The 18,862-nt window shown below is 40.0% G+C and overlaps 1 protein-coding gene across 10 annotated transcripts in view; it reads right to left on the bottom strand.

Moving 5' to 3' along the window:
- Positions 1–18,862, bottom strand: part of mef2cb (myocyte enhancer factor 2cb) — a 76,066-nt gene that overhangs the window by 12,817 nt on the left and 44,387 nt on the right. For 2 of the 10 annotated variants that reach the window (XM_077715415.1, XM_077715416.1), the window contains 3 exons: positions 3,629–3,772; positions 3,339–3,476; positions 963–1,143 (listed from right to left, as the gene is read on the bottom strand). In XM_077715415.1, coding sequence (XP_077571541.1) covers positions 963–1,143; positions 3,339–3,476; positions 3,629–3,772 — 463 coding nt within the window. The remainder of the gene's footprint in view (positions 1–962; positions 1,144–3,338; positions 3,477–3,628; positions 3,773–18,862) is intronic. The other 8 variants (XM_077715422.1, XM_077715426.1, XM_077715418.1 and 5 more) reach the window with 5 other exon arrangements.

Below are 18,862 nucleotides of genomic sequence, written 5' to 3'. Positions count from 1 at the left end.
ACACTGAAAGACTATGCTGTACATGGTCCAGACAACAAGTCTGTTCAATTTATTCTCATATGTAATGGAGAATACGGTTGGTTGTCACATGGGTTGGTTGCGACACTTAAGAAAACATGACCACCAGAGGGTGGTAGTGTGCAATATCCATAAAGAAATGATCTGAATTGTGTCATTAAACTCTAAACTTTATTCTTGAGTGTCACATTTTGTTGAAGTAAGAGAAATGACCTTTTAATGTAAATTACATGTTTTTTAACATCTCCACTTTTCTTTTATGGGTTTATTAAGAATATATTCCTTGTCATGAACGTGTTACGATTAAGTATGAAGTCATAGCTAGTTATGATATTATTTCTCGAGTTTAGTTAACTAGGATTAGTTTATCTTTTAGCCAAAAACTTGAGTTGAGATTGGGTGTTACGGTAAAGATGAGGGTGGTTTTGTCAGATCATTAACATTTCAAAAGGTAAAAAATATTTTGTTTAACTGTACAGGGCACAGTGGATGTGTTTTCTCCAATATGTTTCATCCCTGTATTCCAGGGATTTAATATGATACTTCTAAATGATATTCTTCATCTTTAATCCAACAAGTTCTTGTTTTAAGTCATTACCTGAAAAATGGATGTGTTCTGATATGTTGAATCAACCATAATGTTCTATCTAATAAAAGACTAACCATGTTAATGTCGACTATTTGTTAAAAAAACTTCAATTTAATCAATAACATTGTCATCAAAAACCAACCGCACAATGAAATGTTTTTCACAAAGTCTCACTATGCCGTTTTTGACAATAAAATGACTAAAATATTTGATATTGTGAAGGATGTCAAATCCGACCCAAGATATAGATTATCTAGGAATTCCATGAATGACTTTACTATAAGATATCCAAGAAAGTTGAAAAAAATTGGTATAGTAAACCTGTTCTCCCCTATTGTATTTGTACTTGTGTTACCTGCACTGGGGGGTCTGTGTGTAACTCCTGGCGACATGCTGTTTCTCTGTAGTCCATGGTGTGTCAACGGTAGCAGGTTGTGGTTTCCAAGGGAGCCGCCGGGATGGCTGTAGATGAGATTGTTTTGGTTGCTGACGGGGATGGACACGGGCATGTCGTAGTTGGATGGGGGCATGGCCTGCTGAAAGAGAGGTAGGGAAAAACAAGAGCGGCCAACTTTGATTAGATTTGTGGGTTACTTGTGAGCAAGGAACAAATGAAGCAAGACCAATTTGTTGGGGAAAAAGAGAGGAGACAGTCAATGGGAATTAGAAAGGGGGGAAAGGATGGAATATACAAAAGAGAGTCTTGAAGAAGAGAGCTTGAAACAAAAAACTAACATCAGACATTCATGCAGAATGGAATGAAACAGAAGACAGGACCACAAAAAAAAAAAAAAGAGATTTTGCTTTTGCGAGGTACTGGCAAGAGTAAAAACTGCCACAGTAACCCAGCATGCTCTTAATGGAATTGATGAGCTGGAATCACCACAGTTACATTAACAATCTCACTGGTCACTTTTGAGAAAGTAATTGTCCAAATAAAACATCTGTCACTACTTTCTTCCCAGTTTATGTCAATGAATGAATAAAAATATACTAAGTGATTGATTTATTTGGAATGGCATGGGTCCCAAAAGGCAAATATCTTCTACTCACGCTCTTTGTATAAATCTGCAATGATCTCCTTTTGAGGTGGCAGGATTTGAGTTTAATCTGAAATGATTTATTTTTCCATTTCATGGTACTAATATTGAAGTACTAGTGGTATTTACTCAGATCAGCGTGCTAGCTCATCAGTAACATAAGAAGCCCAAAGCGCCCATTTTTTTGGTGGCATTTTTTGTGTCACTTGGCACAAGGACTTAACCCTTGGGAGTGCCCTGGAAGTGGTTGGATTTTGAATGTTAGCTTTAGGAAGTAGAAAATGGGGGGCTAAATTACTGCCATGTGTCTGAGAGTCTTCTAGGGAGAATAAGCATGAAGACATATTTAGCTTGCTTTTTGAATGTCTAGTCAACAAGTGGCATTGTTAGTAATACTACTAGTTATTGATTTTTATTTGTGAGAGCATTTATTCTTGAATATTTCACATGAATAAACATTTAAAAAGTTTCAAAGTGGAGACATTTATATTCTTTTGAAATTTATAAAGCACTCATTTAACTCATTCTTAATTTAATATCGTTGTATTCTTTTTTTAAAAAACTTAACTAGAAAACATCTTTTTAAATGTACAAGTAAAAATTGATAATAATAATAGTTTTATCAATTTGTATTCTTTCAAAGTGAAAGTTGGATTACAATTGCAATACAAAAAGATTGGACATCTACCAGTAACAAACTAATTAAAGAACTCTCAGTACATTAATAAATAGGGCATACACAATTTGATGTCTATTATCGTCAATGCCACTAAAAGAGTTACCTAAAGATTTTTAGCATTTTTAAAGGGAAAAGAAAGGGCTCGATTTGTGAAAATAACCAACCTATGGAATGCAGACACCCTTTTCTTAAACTAGATCGAGGTTTTACACGCCTCTAAACAGCAATTCAACGAGTGCCATCCTTCCTGTTTTGACTCATCCTCCTCGTTCACACTCCCCAACCCAGTCCCCGGCAATTCAGAGAGGCCCGGGGCTTGGCAGCCTCACTGACCACACACTGAACTGCCACTTGTTTTGTGCAGAAGGCTCCCCCACGCCGCACCCCAAAGTCTAACCCAGCAGCGCCAAGCCCAAAACTTATGTCACCCAAAACCACATTCTCGCTCCTCTTAGGTTTTGTCAGACACTACCGTTCTCCTCCAAATTATCCGCCAGCGTAACTATTCCAATATGATTCTTTGTAAATGGAGGGAAGGGTCTGCTTATACAAAGCCACTTTCATGAACGTGGTTGCTGGCAACGGATTCGTTGTGTAAAATGAAAACTACAATCCAGCAGTTGAGTTGGCACGCCAAATTTGGGAGCGCCATCTTAACAAATATTACAATCGTGCGTGCAGACTGCAGCTCCCCTCTTGAAAAACAGGTTCATGGTGGGGAATGCATTTAAACGGGCCAAAGTCTGCAATTACGGAGCAAAAATGGCTGCTGGTTGCAGCCGCAGTTCTGTCAAATTAGAGGACCTCTCCTCAATATGCCAAATGGGAGGGCGGTAATCTTTTCCACTGTGTGTATGCATGTATACATTGTAATCTGCGGTTGTACTCGCACTATCACTTTGTGTGTTTAGTCTGGTGGCAAACAATGGCGGTTAGCGAGGTTAGCACAACACCAACTGGCCAGTCAGCATTTGGTTAGCCCGCCCGTGTGACGTCAAAAGCCCGTACTTACAGGTATCTTATGACTTTTAATCATTTGATCAAACTCCTCGTTAATCTGTTTGTATTTCTCCTCAGTTCGCGGGGTGAGGATGAGAGTGGATTCAAGCTCCGGGCTCTCGCCACCTTTGTTCTCCTTCTTGCTCAAAGCCTGCCGGGTCCCACGAGCAAACACAAGAGGGGGGAGTCGAAGGGACGGATGGCGGGGAGACGTGATGGAAATGTGGAGACGAGGACCAAGTGAGACAGTGGGGAGGGGAAAGGAAAGAAAGAGGTGAGGAAGGGTCAGCAAAAGGTACTTACACACAGTCTCTGTCTGCTGATCATCAGATCTATGTCCTCGTTTATTTTCCTGTATTTGTCCTCAGACTCGGGGCTGTGGCCAACCGAGTCGTCTGCGTCGGGGTCAGGGCTGTCACAGCCATTTAGGCCTTTCTTTCTCAACGTCTGTGAACAAAACAGTGGCACAGCACAGTTGAAATGCTGCGCAAAATCCCCCAGAAGAAGGGATATTAAGTGGAAACCGTGGTTTAAAGGCCATCCAAAGAAATGACTGATTTGATCATTATTTTTTTGGATAGCTTTGGTTTTGTCTATAAAGAAGATGTGGGGATTTGTCGTGGTGCGCATAAACACGTTGAATCTTGTGAGATAATGACCAAATCTGAACCTGGAAAATGATTGGTATTATACATATTCAAGTTTTTGAATAGAAATAATTGGAAAGTAACCCGAGATGAATAACAAAGTAATTAAAAATGAAAATGTGGGCAAATGAATGAAGGTTTTGGTCTCTGACAAAGACGTACATGTGGAGGGAGATGTGCACTACTTAAGGCAGCAGTTTCCATTTCGACCACCTGATGGCCACCTGCCCCCATTAGAACCCTCAAACCTCACGGCCACCGTTCTAGTTGACCTTTCACAATTCTTTCTAAAAAAAATATTAAAATTATTATATTGTTCACAACCATGTTACCCATTGTGATATGAGATACACCATTGTGTGTATGATTGTTTACCAAAGTGTGCTATCGGTAGTACATACGTTCATTTGTAAAAGTGAGACAAAGACCGCGAAAGAAGAAAAAGTACAGTAGCTGACAGTTATAGATCTCATCAAAGAAAGACCCCCTCTTCTGTATCCTAACCACCACCAGCCCCCTCCATCTCTTCTCCCCCTGGCTTTAATAAAGAGAGATTAGTCTAGTGGAGGAATATCACGGGCCTTCTTCTGTCTGTGTAGTCACCGCTTCACACTGCGCTCCCTTTCTTTCATCTCTAGCTCCATATCAGACAGACGTAATTAAATTTACTTTAGTACACCCAGTATTTGATGCTGATTAAGTGTGTGTGTGTATGCGTATGTGTTCGAGAAGGTGAATTGTGTGGTGCTGCTAGTGTGGGTGTATAAAGGAGGAAGGTAGATGCTGAGATAAGTTAATCTCAGTGAACTTCTTCCTCTCATTTGTTCATCTGTGTTGGCGCTCGCTCACAGAGAAGATACGAGTGATGCTCGCTGCTCCATCACGAGCTGCGGCGGCGGTGACAGGGAACGATCTGCCTGCTTAGAAAACAAATAACGATCCACTCATCTCTCATGTCAGCACAACAAAGGACTATTTGGAGTGTGGTTTTAGTGAACTTAGAGGGCTCCTTTTGTGTGCGCGATCACTGTTTGATTCCTGAGACGTCTTGTGGCGAGCAACTACTGTATAAACGTGTCAAAATTTGCCGGCTCTCCTCTTTTTTTTTTTCCTCTCCAAATTCTCACCTGCATGCTGCCCCCCCTCAAGAGAGTGGAAATCTGGAATTCTAAAATTGAAAGCATCTCTCACATCTCTGACAGTCTTCAGGAAATCACACCAAACAAACGCAAGGAGATCTGACTTCTAACGGTGCAGCCGTGAAACAGCCGCTCTCGCTTCATGTGAGGTGTGTGAGTCAGGAGAACAAAGGGGTTGCAGAGGTTCATCATGCAGTCTTTTTTGGCAAAGGCGAGATGGAGTTTTTTTTTTTTTTAACCACTCTTTGTTGCACTTGCATTCTCGTCCTGGCGGTGCAATGTATTGAACTGACAAGAGTGGGACTGCTGGCCTTTTGTTCACATAACAAACCAAAACTTTGCTTCTAAACTTCTAAATAAATTTCAACCAATCCAGGAAAAATTGCAACCGGGGTTGTCATGATAATCACTTTGAAATTGTTTAATTGTTGAAGTTCACTTTTTGGCAAAGCGGCTTTCCTTGTAAATGATTGTTTAACTGTTTTTACATTTGACATGCAGAATATTTGGCATATCATCATGTACTACAGTAAAAAATACACACTAAAGATTTTAAGTAGAGATACCTCAAATTCTCAAGTTGTTTTAGGAATATTATTTTGAGTTTTCTAAACACATTTTATTTATGATGAACTTACCTAAATGAATTGAATAACCTTGCATCATCAAATTTGTCCTTTTTACCTTAAAAATTTCTGAGTAAACTGAACTCAGCAGTCCGGTTATTAAGAACAGTCATCAGTGAATTCTGTTACCACCCCGAAGAACCAGCTTTGAACCCCACATGAAAAAAAATATAAGAGTAAATTTAAATTCACATAAACCGATGTTGATCTTACTCAAAACGTTGAGTTCAAACTACTTATTTGAAGCCCAGTTTGCTTAAAAATATTCAGTGTTAACTCATTCATGTTGTTTTTATTGCAGCAAAACAAAATTATTAATTTAGAAACAATCGTTGACAACCTTACACATCTACCACTCCCAATGGCATTGAAACATTATCATTCAATGCCATCCATCCCAGTTAAATTAACCTTAATGTCTTTCACTGTCAATGGCAGTGAATGAGTTAACAGCTGTCATCAAAACAGGAGTTCAAACGATTCTAGTCAATGTAGCTTGTGAAACGGTCACCCCTAGAGCAACTAGACATGTCCATTTTAGGAAAAACATCATCGCAGAGCTTGGGGAAAAGGAGGGACCCAAAGGGGCTTAAAGAGCGGGTGGTCATGCGAGCGGGTCGGGGCACCGCTCGTGTTGGGTGTTGATAGGTCGCAAAGTGTTATATGACTTGGAAGCATGCGGCCCCTTCCCCCGGGCTTAGCTTTCCAGCAGGGCTCAGCACTTTAAGGGAGTGCAACGGGGGCGCTATGCCACTCATCCCAGTTATGACCACCTGTCTGCAGGCCTCACACCTGTTGCCAATGGCTGACACACGACGCGAGCACCAATCAAGTCTGCCGGAGTGTTCACATCACCATAGAAGGCCCAGTTGCGTTCACACTTCACAGCCTAACGTCATTGTATATATTTATATATAGGACGTGTTGGCAAGTGGGAGAAAGAAGGCAAAGAACGTTAATTCCTGGGATTGGAGGAGAAAAGCTGTTTTTGCTTGCTTGGCTCTTATGTCTTTCTGCGGCCCCTTTGGAGGCTTGCTCCTAATTAAACTCCTTCTTCATGATGCTCCCTCATGACTTGCCTTGTCACAGGGCCTCTGCCAAGCAGGGACAGCATAGACATGGTGGCCTACATACATAGACACCCGTCTCATCAGTACCCTTCAGCTAGGACAGCTTCCACAGAAGAATCACACTTTAGCATTGCTTCACAAGTGTTGTCCCAATCTGATTATTGGCATCAGTGTTCCTTCAATATGCCTGTTTTTGGCCAAAGGGGACTAGGTTGAAAAAATGGGATCCGATTCTAGTATTCACCTATGTTTCACCACTATTGTGCTTTTTGGATACTGTAAATTAAACCCACAAGGCCGAGGATTCCACTATGTGGGGGTAATTCTTTAAAAAAAAAGTAAATAGTTACTATTGAATGGCCCTTCAGCAGAGAAACTTTATTCCAGTAGTTGTTTGTGTAAACTTCATTGTATTTAACGTTCGAAAAATAAGTATTGCATCGGCACAGACAAAAACATCACAAAAAAATCGGATCAGAATTTTAAAAATCTGGATCAGAATGTCCCTACTTTAAAATGGATTGGACAATTTCCTTGGAACAATTGGCTTTCTTTTGTTTCTAAAGTGTTGGCATAGCATCTGCCAAATAAATGTGTTTTAATTTGTAACAGTTCTTTCACACAGTTCGTGGTGTGAGTAATAACTCCAATGACCCACACAGGGTATTTGGGTGTAAATTCTGATCTGCCCCTCAGGGGGTTTGCAAAGGACAGCTGATGCCCACCATAGCAGGATCCTTCTGTTCGGCATTCTGCCACCCTTTGCACCATCTCTAGCCCTCTGATCCGTCTTCTCTGTCCCAGTCTGCTTCTCAGTCTGTCTCTCTTCGCCCGACTGTGCGGCCGTCCCCCTTATTTTCTGGACTCCCACCACATCTCGACATAAGCACAGTCAAAACATTGTTGGCTTGATGGGTCCATCTTTATTTTTGACAGACGTGCGTGTTAACTCTTGGGTTATGTTTGGAAAGCTCTTTATTGCTGACCGTCATCTTGGCAGTGGCTGAAGGGTACGGCACGTTCAATATTGTGCTTATGGTTACTGGCGACAGACAGGCCAGTCAATGTATCACAGTGTCTTCCAGCTAGTAGCTTTGGGCAACAAGCTCTCACTAAACTGTTTGTTTCTATTCATTCCAGGTTTTTGCCAAACTGAACAGACATTAGATAAGTCTTTATCTGTAAAAGTACCATTTTCCCCAAACAGTACTTTTCTAAATGTGTCTAGATAAGATAACTGAGATGTATAGATATTCTCCACATGAATTCTGCGCTATCTTAATATATTTAAATATTATATGCACCGTTTTAAGTAAATGGTTTCACACTTCTAAGAAATCAAGAAGCTATGTGAGAGATGCACACCTGCCAAGGTGATGGAATGTGTCTTTGGGTGTCCTGTAGTATGCAGGTTTTTTTTCCAATTAACCTTTTTAATGACTATGTCATTCCAAGTTGCTTTTTATTTTTACATTGACCATTAAATGCAAAAATTGTATTAAAAACGTTATTGTACAACATTTGCAAATGGTAATATTTTAAAGTTACTGTGTGGTCAATATGAATATTGTCAGTTTTTAGAGCAGATCTGGTTTTGTCTATCCCACAGCCTGTAAATAACACAATAATAATGAAAAATGACAAAACCTTGTGAACATTTGTGATTAAAGAGCCTAAACCTAGATTCAGAGTTTTTTTTTAGGTCAGCAAAGTCTCTAAATGATGACTCGATTATACAAATATGTCGAGTCATTTGATTATTGATTAGCTGTCTATTAGACAATTCATCATGACAACCTTAGTTGGCAGGCATCAATGTCAGCCAATGAGCTAACCAGCTCAATTTTCATGACAAAGTGTCACTATGCCTTTTTCATCAATGCAAAACAAGCAAGGTGGTCATTCTTTGTTGGGGAACAAAATTTTGGAGATGTGCTCCCATTTTCCGAATTTGGTTTTCTCCTACTTTTTGTCTCGGTTGCCACTCACATGGACCGTTACGCTATCATTCTCTCTGCTTTTCAGATTTGTCGGTGGTAAAGGGACATCAGAGGGATCAGGCTGACTTAGATTATTAGAAACAGATGGCAGACCAAAGGCAAAGAAGGCCACAGTTCCACGAAGCATGGTTTGAACATGCCAGGACCATGTCGAGGGGCAAGTCGGTGAATGATGCCTGAATGGTGTGCACGTGTGAGATGATTATTTTTTGTCGGTTAATGTTTGGGAAGAATACCCACCCCCCTTTTTTAAAACCCAATCTTGTTCCCATCTTTGCCACTCTCTTTGTATGATCTGAACCTTTATGAAGAACTCATTGGCTGTCATTGAATGTACCAGACTTTGTTTCTTTTTTTCTTCTACTTTTTGGTTTAAATTTTGAGTTAAAAAAACAAAAAAGGGAAAACAATGTTCTCTTATTTATTTTATTATAAAAGAATTGGTTTTATAAAAATAATAACATTATTATTGATTATTTTCTTTTTAAGAATGTTTAATATTTCTTCCTATTTATGTAAAAGGGGAATTTTTAAAATTGTTATTTGGTATTCATGCTATTTTATTTATTTTTTCTCAACCACTGTTTAGAGCAAACCCAGGGATGACTTTTCAGCAAATAACTCCGATACTATGCCATCTTTCAACAGCCAAGGCCTTAATTTAATAAAGAAACCTGAAACAAAGAACCAAGTTTTGCGCGTAACAAAGCTCCAACCATTAACAGACCGTGGCACTGTGTGATGTTCACGTGCTAAAATCACCATCAGGAAAAGCCCCCATAGACAAGAGCCCACTCACATACAGGCGGTCATGGCTATCCTGTATGCAACACAATACCAGATGGTGCAGTGTATCCCATATGGAAGAGACACACACCGAGCACATGTCACAATCCAACACGCTTTGCTACAGCATCATCCAAGTCTACGAACAAAGTGGTCATTCAGACAAGTCACCACACTGTATAATTACCCAGATAGACATTACGAGACAATACCAGCTCAGAGAAAGTGGATAAAGAAGGCACTTATGTCTGCACCCCAAGTCAATCTTTTTTTTTTCTCATTACGTCTGCCTCTTGTTGGATAGCATAGATTCTATTCTAGGGTACTTCTTTTACAGTACAGCTCCAAATGTAAGAATTGTACATGGAAGTTTAAAAATGAGAAGTCTTTTAAAACAACCGCCCATTTCTTCATTTTTTTTTCCCCCGCGCTGCCCACCAATCATGACTTATCGTCGTTTGTCACTTGGTCTCTTATCGCATGGCTCCACAGCAGGAAGAGGGAGCCTGAGGGAGGCCTTGAGTAACAATGACCAGCTGCTTGACCTCTGTAATGTGACCTTGGATTTCCAAACCCTGCCCAAAAGCTGCAATTATGCCACGGAGCAAGGGGGGTCGTTAGAGGAAGCTCTCAGGCCGGGTGGAGGGAATGCCACTTTTATAAATAGAACATGATTCCGAGTTTTCCACAAATAGTTTCAAAGAACAAGGCGTCATTTCATCTTTAATAGCTGGCGTGAATTGTTTTGGGCTCTATAGTGGAAAAGCCTAGCCTGGCAGCCTTGCCAACGTGGCCTCAGAAGTAGCCTGACTCTCTACACAACAGGGACCACCACATATTGGCACATATCAAATGCTCTATTTTTAAAAGTTACTTTTGTTGTCGTGGGCCTACCTCAGCCACTTCTGTTGCATCATATTGACCTTAAATTACACTCTGCAGAAAGATCCAAAATAGTTTGACGTCTGACGTTTTGCTTTTCTGGACACTAGGTGTCTGGTGTGGGGCAAAAATGCTAAGCTCGTAAATTAAGTACATTACCTGCGTTGCTGTTTAGAGTTTCCTCTAAAATTAATTAAATAGACAGTGTGTAAAGGAAGCATGAACTGAATAGTTCAATTTAACTCTAAATCTACATCTGTGCATTCATTAGGTTCTGTTCATGTGTGTTCTTTTTGAAGTACAAAAGATCTACATTTAATGTTATAACACAAATTCACGGCATGGAACCAGATCCAGCTTACCAAAGTCAATCATGTGTACCAACTTAGTGTTTCTCGCTAATAAAATAATACATTAGCACCATTTCTCTGGTTCTCGATGACATATTGAGGAGAACATAAAATTTAGTTTTTTATTAATGAAATTTTCTGAGATAAACAATGAAAATAGGGCGGTACAGTCGGCGAGAGCATCGGCTTCACAGTTGTAGGGTTGAGGGTTCAATTCCAGGTCGGTCCTCACATTATGGAGTTTGCATTTGCTCCCTGGGCTTAAATGGGATTCCTCTTGCTACTCCAGTTTTCTCCCACATTCCGAAAACATGCATGGCAGGGTGGTTGAACACTCTAAATTGCCCCTAGGTATGAATGTGCCTTGTGATTGGCTGGACATTGAGTAAGGGAATCCCCTGCCAGGGGCCCGTAGCTGGCTGCGATAGGCTCCAGCACCCCTACAGAATCTTGTGAGGTTAAGCGGTTCGGAAAATGAATGAAGGAATAAATTTTCATCAAAGATCATTGAAAAGTTTTTTTTGTTTAATTGAAAAAGGTAAATCATCCAAAATAAATATATAATTTTAAAATCAAATTTATAAGTATAGTTTGATAAAAATAATATATATGGCATTTACTTATTCATGAAAAAATCAATCAAAATAAGCTATTTCCATTCTTCTGTTGCGAACTGAGATGTGTTCATCACTAGTTGACGTTTGTTCAATCACTGCCATCTCTCCCAGTTTAAATGGATTGGACGGCTCTTGCCATCGACGGCAGCCAATGTGTTAATGTTGGCTTTGATGTTTGTTATTCAGAGAGCTTTGATAATGCTTGAAGGCAGGTCATAGGTCATTTTCTCAATAACATCATTAGAACACAGACAAAGACATTCTCAGCATTAGTTGTGAAAGGGGCGCATGTTTTTCTCTATTATGTATGAATTTTAACAAACAACAAGACAGGAAGCTACTGTTTGGTTAAGCATGGAGGCTGGGGGAGCCAAGTGAATTAAATAACAGCCGTCTTTATTCAAGGGATCAAATGTTTATAGGCACCGCGGGGTCTTGGGCCGATGGTGTCATGCATGTGGTTGATGAGAGCAATTATTCATGCTGGATGATCAGAGGGAAAAAGGGGGAGATGAGGACTGAATGAATAGCATGGAGCTCTGCTTGCTTACTCACTCTTCTGTTTGAAAAACAACCCCCCCCCACACACTAACACTCAAATAGGGGGGGGGGGGGGGGGAAGTCCTCCCAGCAAAGACCGCCAGCTACTAACTATTTTTAGCCACACCAACACTATTTTTAAATCACTTTTTAAACATCTTTTATATAAAGACTTCTATTAGGAGAAAAAGAGGTCACATTCAGTGAAATGTAAGTAATAGTGGTTGCTGTGCTGACTTTGGATGATGTCGCAAAAAAAAAAAAAAAGTTACTTAAGGTATTCGTCTTCTTTGTATTGGTTTTAAGAACAGGATTAAATGAGTAAAAAAATATCACCAATGTGGAAGCCCAATGTGGACAAAGCTGGTTAAGACAGGAAAAAGGGAAGGAAACACAGCTGTATGACACATGGAACATCACACGAGGTTTTGCACGTATACAGTAGCTTGTTTGCTTTTCCAACAACTCATCGGCTTACTTACAGCTGCTACTTTTGTTAACATATAAACCATGAAAACATGTTAAAGTTTGAAGTTGGATGTGCGCAGAAATTTTGTTCCAGTCATATTAAAAGACATCCGGGATTTAAGTCCTTATGGAGCAAGGTACTATTATTGCTAAATTAAACACTAGTCTATCAATGGTAGAAGCGCAATCTATTTAAGATTGGGGGGGGGGGGTAGTTTCTGGCAGTGAATAAGCTGTTGTTCATTAATTTCTTATGTCAAATATAATATTAGAGGTTTACTATTGATAAACTGAGATCAAGTCCGGGACCCGAGAACTGTGAGGCCGACATGCTCACCACTCGTACACCGGGCCCCTGATGTTTAATTAATCTGACCTTAATTTGTTTCCCGTTAGCTATTTTTTTGCACATTAAAATGTATTTTTGTTGTTGTTGTGCAATGCAAAACTATTGCAAAGCAATATTTTTGTAAAAATGGGTTCATCATTGGCACCTTAAAACAGCCTGGAAGTAAAAAATATAGGAATATAATTGGCAAAACTACAGTGTCTAACTCCATAGTACAGGCTGGAATATTTTAAATTGTATTGAATTCAAATATTATCCAAAGTAAAATAATAGGAATATGATAAAAACGAAATAGAGGATTTCATGAAAACTAAAGCGTAGGGAGAAAAACAATGTGGGCAAACAGTTAGTGACCACAATAATATAAAATCAGTTAAAAAGATTAGTCATCCCATTTTCTGAACCACTTTATTCTCACTAGGGTGGTGGGGGGTGCTGGAGCCTATTCCAGCTGACTTTGGGCTAGAGGCGGGGACAATAGTAATAGTGGCCAGCCAATCGCAGGGCACAACGAAACAAACAAGACTTCATGCTTACACTCATACATAGGGGCAATTCAGAGTGTCCAATCAGCCTATCATGCATGTACATCTTGGAAAATGTTAAACTCAAATATATTTAAAAGCAAATGATTAAAAAAAAAGTACTACATTTATTGTTCATGTAAAATTTCTTTAGCCAAATATGGATTGAACCCTGCAGGCAAATGGCAATCAGCTATACTTTAAGCAAAGTCTTAATTTCTTAATCCCCCCAATGTCATAATGTTAATTTACTTAGCCAGTCAAAGCAGCTTCAGACCTTAATCCCCACCTCAGCAGGAAAAACAAGCCGTGTATCTACGCTGCCAGTTAACCCTGAAGCACTCTGAGTGGCGTGGTGCCCCCGCTCAATATCGTACCTTCGCTTAAAAGCTTGACAAGACTACGTGAGGTCACTGTGGACAGCTGGGGAGATAGAACTGATATGACGCCATTTATTCCATTAGAGGCTGACAAATGTAAAAGTCGCGCCAGATAAATTAGCGTCGCTATTCAAGCTTGCACAATTACACAGCCTTTGAGAGCCATGAGAAGAAGTCATTCAGTGAGCTGATCAACACTGCAACTCCTTAAGGCTAATGTTCTCCACGGTGTTTAGAAACCAAATAAGCACACAGAATGGCACACATGCTGGAAAATATTTTCGAAAGCGCGAGGCAGAACATGAGCACACTGTTACTTCAGAGAGGGAGATCACATGTCCTGTTACTGACTTGCTTGAAAGACTTAATGCACATTTACTGTATATGGTATAGAATTGCTCCTAATGGACCTTGCTGTCGGTGAAAACTCACTATCCACTTTAGCTGCTTAATCTAATGAATTCATTTTTTGATTTTTAAAATTGATGAAGATCATGTTTGATTAACTCTGTCAGAGATTCTTTTAACAAAATCACAGGTTGATAGCGTTATAGCAAGAAACCTGTCAGAATGCTGAAATTATTAACTTATCTGTTCGGGGGAGGACGGCAGCAAATGGCCACTGCCAAACCTCCCAGTCACAATAGATTAGACAACTATCACTCTCCATGCCACAATGAGTGAAGAAGGCATTCAACATTTGTGATCACTGTGTAATTTTAAACGAATGAATAAAAATGCATTTTTATATCTCTGATAATAGAGAAAATAATGTTGCAACTTGCGATTGGCTGACGACCAATTCAGGGAGCACTCTCGAAGATAAGTGGGTGAATGAATGTTTAAATATAACAAATGATACGGCTGATAAGAAGAATGATGTTGGTTATATTAAAACTAGTTTTTTTGCAACATAAAAGCTACATTTAAGAAATTCCTGCAAGCTAGGCACGTTTCCATTTAAGTTCGTTTTTTGGAAAAACACCTTAAGACTAGGTTGCGTCGGGCATGTTAAATTAGATGAGGTTTCTAGTATCCATTGTCAATGGATGTGGCTCCCTTCAAATGGAAATCATGCATGCACCTGACCTTCACCTGTAACATCACAAAGCAAGATGGTGCCTGAGAGACATCCCTACATATACCAGATACCAATATCAGATAAACACTTTCCGGAAATACTGGCTTTCATTTAAATTTTTTTCAACTTTTACACTTAAGGAAACCTTTTTTTTCTTGATAGGATGCAAAATTCTTTCCATGGGATGGGCACAAAAAAGGTTTTATCAATCGGTTTAGTTGTTAATGAGTAAAGTTTTGGATGGCTTTATCGTATGTATATACATATATATAAGCCCATTTTGACTGTCTGGTAGAAGCACATTCCAGCTACTTTACCGCCTGCTGTATTTTGATTGCCGCCGCACTGGACTGAGCACACACCTGTGCCTCGCACACATCTTGGCACATTGGTGAAACATACGCCGGGTGAAACATGGCCAGGGAGCTTTGCTGAATCTCATTAGCCGAGTGGGTAGTCATTAACAGAATGACCTTTGGAAATAATTACCAGCCTTCCTCCCTCCATCCCTCTTTACCTCCCTCCTCCTTTGCTCACACTCATCCATCCCTCTGTCCCACACCTCCCCCCTTCCCCCTTTTGCATGGAATGCATTCTCCAAGGTGTGCAGGAGAGAAACGAGGCAGGGCGGGTGAGGTAAGAGAAGCATGCTCTTGCTCCTGCTGCTGTTGAAGATTACAAGGAGAGCTGAACTTTCAGATTAGATTAATCTGATGGAATGGGATTGGCCAGCAGCCTTTCTTCTGGCAGGTATGGTAAGAGGGAGGGGAGGTCGGTTTAACAGCAGGGGCCATGTGCCACGCCATGTGATGCTATCACCAATGTCATGAGAGTGGGGCTCTTCCTGAGGTCATCAATATGCATTTCTGAGTTTAACTCTTCATAGGGCACCCATTTACGTTATTCATTAGCTGACCCGGAGGAGATTAAAAATGACTCAAAATGGATTGCAAGTCTAGCATCGTCCATGAAAACCAATGAGAGTTAATAGTAAATATTATTGTATTTATTTATTTCCAGCATTTTAAAACTATATATTTATTATTATCTTTTTAAAAACAAAACATATTTTACTTTGAGTGAAAATATATTATTTACAACAAAAAAAAACAACTAAACTCATACCGAGGGGCAATTTAGAGTGTCCAATCAGTCATAACATGCATGTCTTTGGAAAACAAAACCCACACAGGCCGATGGACAACATGCAAACTCCACACAGGTGGACCAACCTGGATTTGAACCGCTGTGAGGCCGACGAGCTAACCACTCAGCCGACGGGCCGCCTTATTTACATGTATTAAAAGAGAAGTAAAAGACAAAGTGTTTGTATTTTCACAATTTCTACTTTCTTCTCTAATACCAGTCACATGTCCAGGAAGCTGGCCCGGCTGAGCATGAGGTTGGGAAATGTGTCTGTTTTATCTGGAGCCAGATGCAGGAGAGTACTGCAGAACTGCCTGGACACATTTGGACATCATATGACAGAAGAGCTGCCTCTGACTTGCTTTCAGTTTACTATTGGAAGCATGTGTTTTGATCAAAAGTGTTGGAATGTTGGAATAGGGTTGGTATCCAAGAGGAAGGGTTTTAAGTATGAATTACATAGGAACCACTAAAGTTGAACAATACTCTGATTCTCCAATTTAGAAAAAGTTGGGTGAAATTAGATTTTTTTTTAAATCTCTCTTGTCTGTCTCCTGTGAATTTAAATGAGTTTCTGACTAGTAGAGTTCCAATCTATTTGAACTGGGGCAGCGAATTAATATTTGTTCATTCAATCCAAATTGATTCGGCCTCTATCAGCAAAGATGTCAACCAATGAGTGAACTTTAGTTTGCATATATTTTTATGAATCACTTGCATATTTGACCTGCATGTTCCGTAATGTCAACCCAGGGTAGAATTATCGTATGAGCTGAGTTTTAGCATTTTCAGTAGATTAAGTAAAAAAAAAAAGAAACATGAGAAAGCCCTGGAGCGTCTTGTAAACATGCTGTAGCTACAGAGGCTATGTAACACACTCTGTGGCACTCTCTCAACAACGCTAATTATCAAGCAAAGACATGCTAATTACACAGAGTTTTATTGCTAATGTAGTGAGCCTCGACGCTGGCCGCCCACGCTGAGCTCTGTTCCCCTACCTCTGCCTCGCCTCCCTCCCACTACACCTTCAGGCACAGCAGCATCAGAGGGAGAAGGAAACCTTTCTGTACACTTCTGAAGGCAAACATGGTTTACAAAATCAGAATGAGACATGTATTTAAAGTCAGATTCCAGCATGTGAAAACCCAGATTTTAGCAGACATAACTAAAACTCACCTTTAATATTATGATTAACGTCCTTTGTCAGCCACCATAGAATACGCTTCACTTCCCCCAACCCAACAACCCGCCCACGATGATGAACCTTGACAAAGCTTAGCAGTAGCAACTGGCGGGTCCCGACCCATGTCCACCTCCCTCCTCCATCCCACTGTCTTCTTGCACCCGGCTTGCGTCCATGCTAAACATGCCCGTGTCAGCCCTGTGGCCAATCCAGTTAGTACGGTGAGGCCACATAGCATCGATCTGGAGTGGAGACCTCTGGGGGTCCCTGCGCTGGTAACATTCTGCACCTTTTATCATTACCCAGCCCCCACTAGGCTCTCAAACATCTTTCCTGACACGGCTGTTTATATGTTAGCCGGCTCAATAATGGAGACACGGTTACAGAGAGCAATCTGATTCGGGGTCGCATCACGAGCACTTGTTGAAAAATGTGACAACATAAGAACACAATAAAATGAACGAATTTGTGCAATGCATGCATGACAACAATTATATTGCGTGAATAATTCCAATTTATTTACAATATATTTGTCATCATTGTAATGGTGGTAAATGGCCATGGGCATGAAAATAAGTAGGATTTATTGTCCTATATAGTTTAACAGATGGTTAAAGGATAACGCCAAACTACAAGGCAAATATGTTCGCTATGTGGGATAACTTCTCTTCAATAAGAGAAAATCAATAATATTTGTATATTTTTGGAGGAAGTAGCAGCAGGGGTCATTTTTAGACGAATAAACTCATCCAACAGTTAGCCCTAACAATTTTAATTCCTTTTCCCCATTGTTATTTTGACTGCTTTTTAAATTCCCCCTTGTACACCGAGTGGTATTATGTCTTTTGAGTTTGATACAAAAAACGATTCACCGTTAGCATGGAATTTTCCATTATATTTTGTTCGTCTATAAATGTAGGTATTGGCTTGATTGATCGGTTTGTTATTGTCCCCCAAATATCGTTAGGAATAATTGAATTGGAGTATATTTCTAGTTGATAACGCAATGGTTGACATGGACAACGACAGGTGAAGAAGCACTGCTGAGCATTCTTTTTTTTACATTGACTACACAGCAACATTGTCAGATTACCACTAACAATACCAAACCGGAGGAAACCGATTAACAAACATACGAACGTTCTAATGACATTATAAGCTATCCTCACACATTTAACGCAAGCACAGCCAATATTAACAAGGGCAGGTTTACTTCCCAACAAGTACATCAATGTCTTTCAAAGGATGTAATTGGGATCATGAAAACGGCAATTCGCTTCCAAAGCAGACGGTATTTGATGCGAATGCGAAAACTGAAAAGGTTGTTCGTGTGGGGCAGATTGCCATCTGGAGTAGCGTGAGTACTCCCAGTAGACCTGTCTGCCCGTGTTTGGGCATCAAGCCCAGTAACACCCATATGAAGAGATAACAACATGTCCCATGCTGTGGGCTCCTGTATTAGCCTGGCCAACCTGATCCATAGGGGCGTGTTGGCCTCGACTATTCATTCATTACATCTCATTGGGCTTCAGTACATCTAGTCTTCTTCAGTGGAGAGCCAATAAATTCAGAGAGCATATAAATAATTTTTCACTGAACAAATAAGTATATTAATATCAGAGATATGAAACTCATTTTTATCATGGGGCTCATTGGAATTTAATTTTTTCATGAGGCTCATTGGAATTTAATTTTTTCAGGGCCAACTAGGGTTTGCAGTATTAATCCACTAATTGACAACTAATAAAT

Source organism: Stigmatopora nigra, chromosome 4 (assembly GCF_051989575.1).
Source record: "Stigmatopora nigra isolate UIUO_SnigA chromosome 4, RoL_Snig_1.1, whole genome shotgun sequence".
In the NCBI taxonomy this organism is placed as follows: domain Eukaryota; kingdom Metazoa; phylum Chordata; class Actinopteri; order Syngnathiformes; family Syngnathidae; genus Stigmatopora; species Stigmatopora nigra.
Note: the sequence above shows the minus strand (reverse complement) of the source record. Positions and strands in the feature narration are given on the sequence as shown.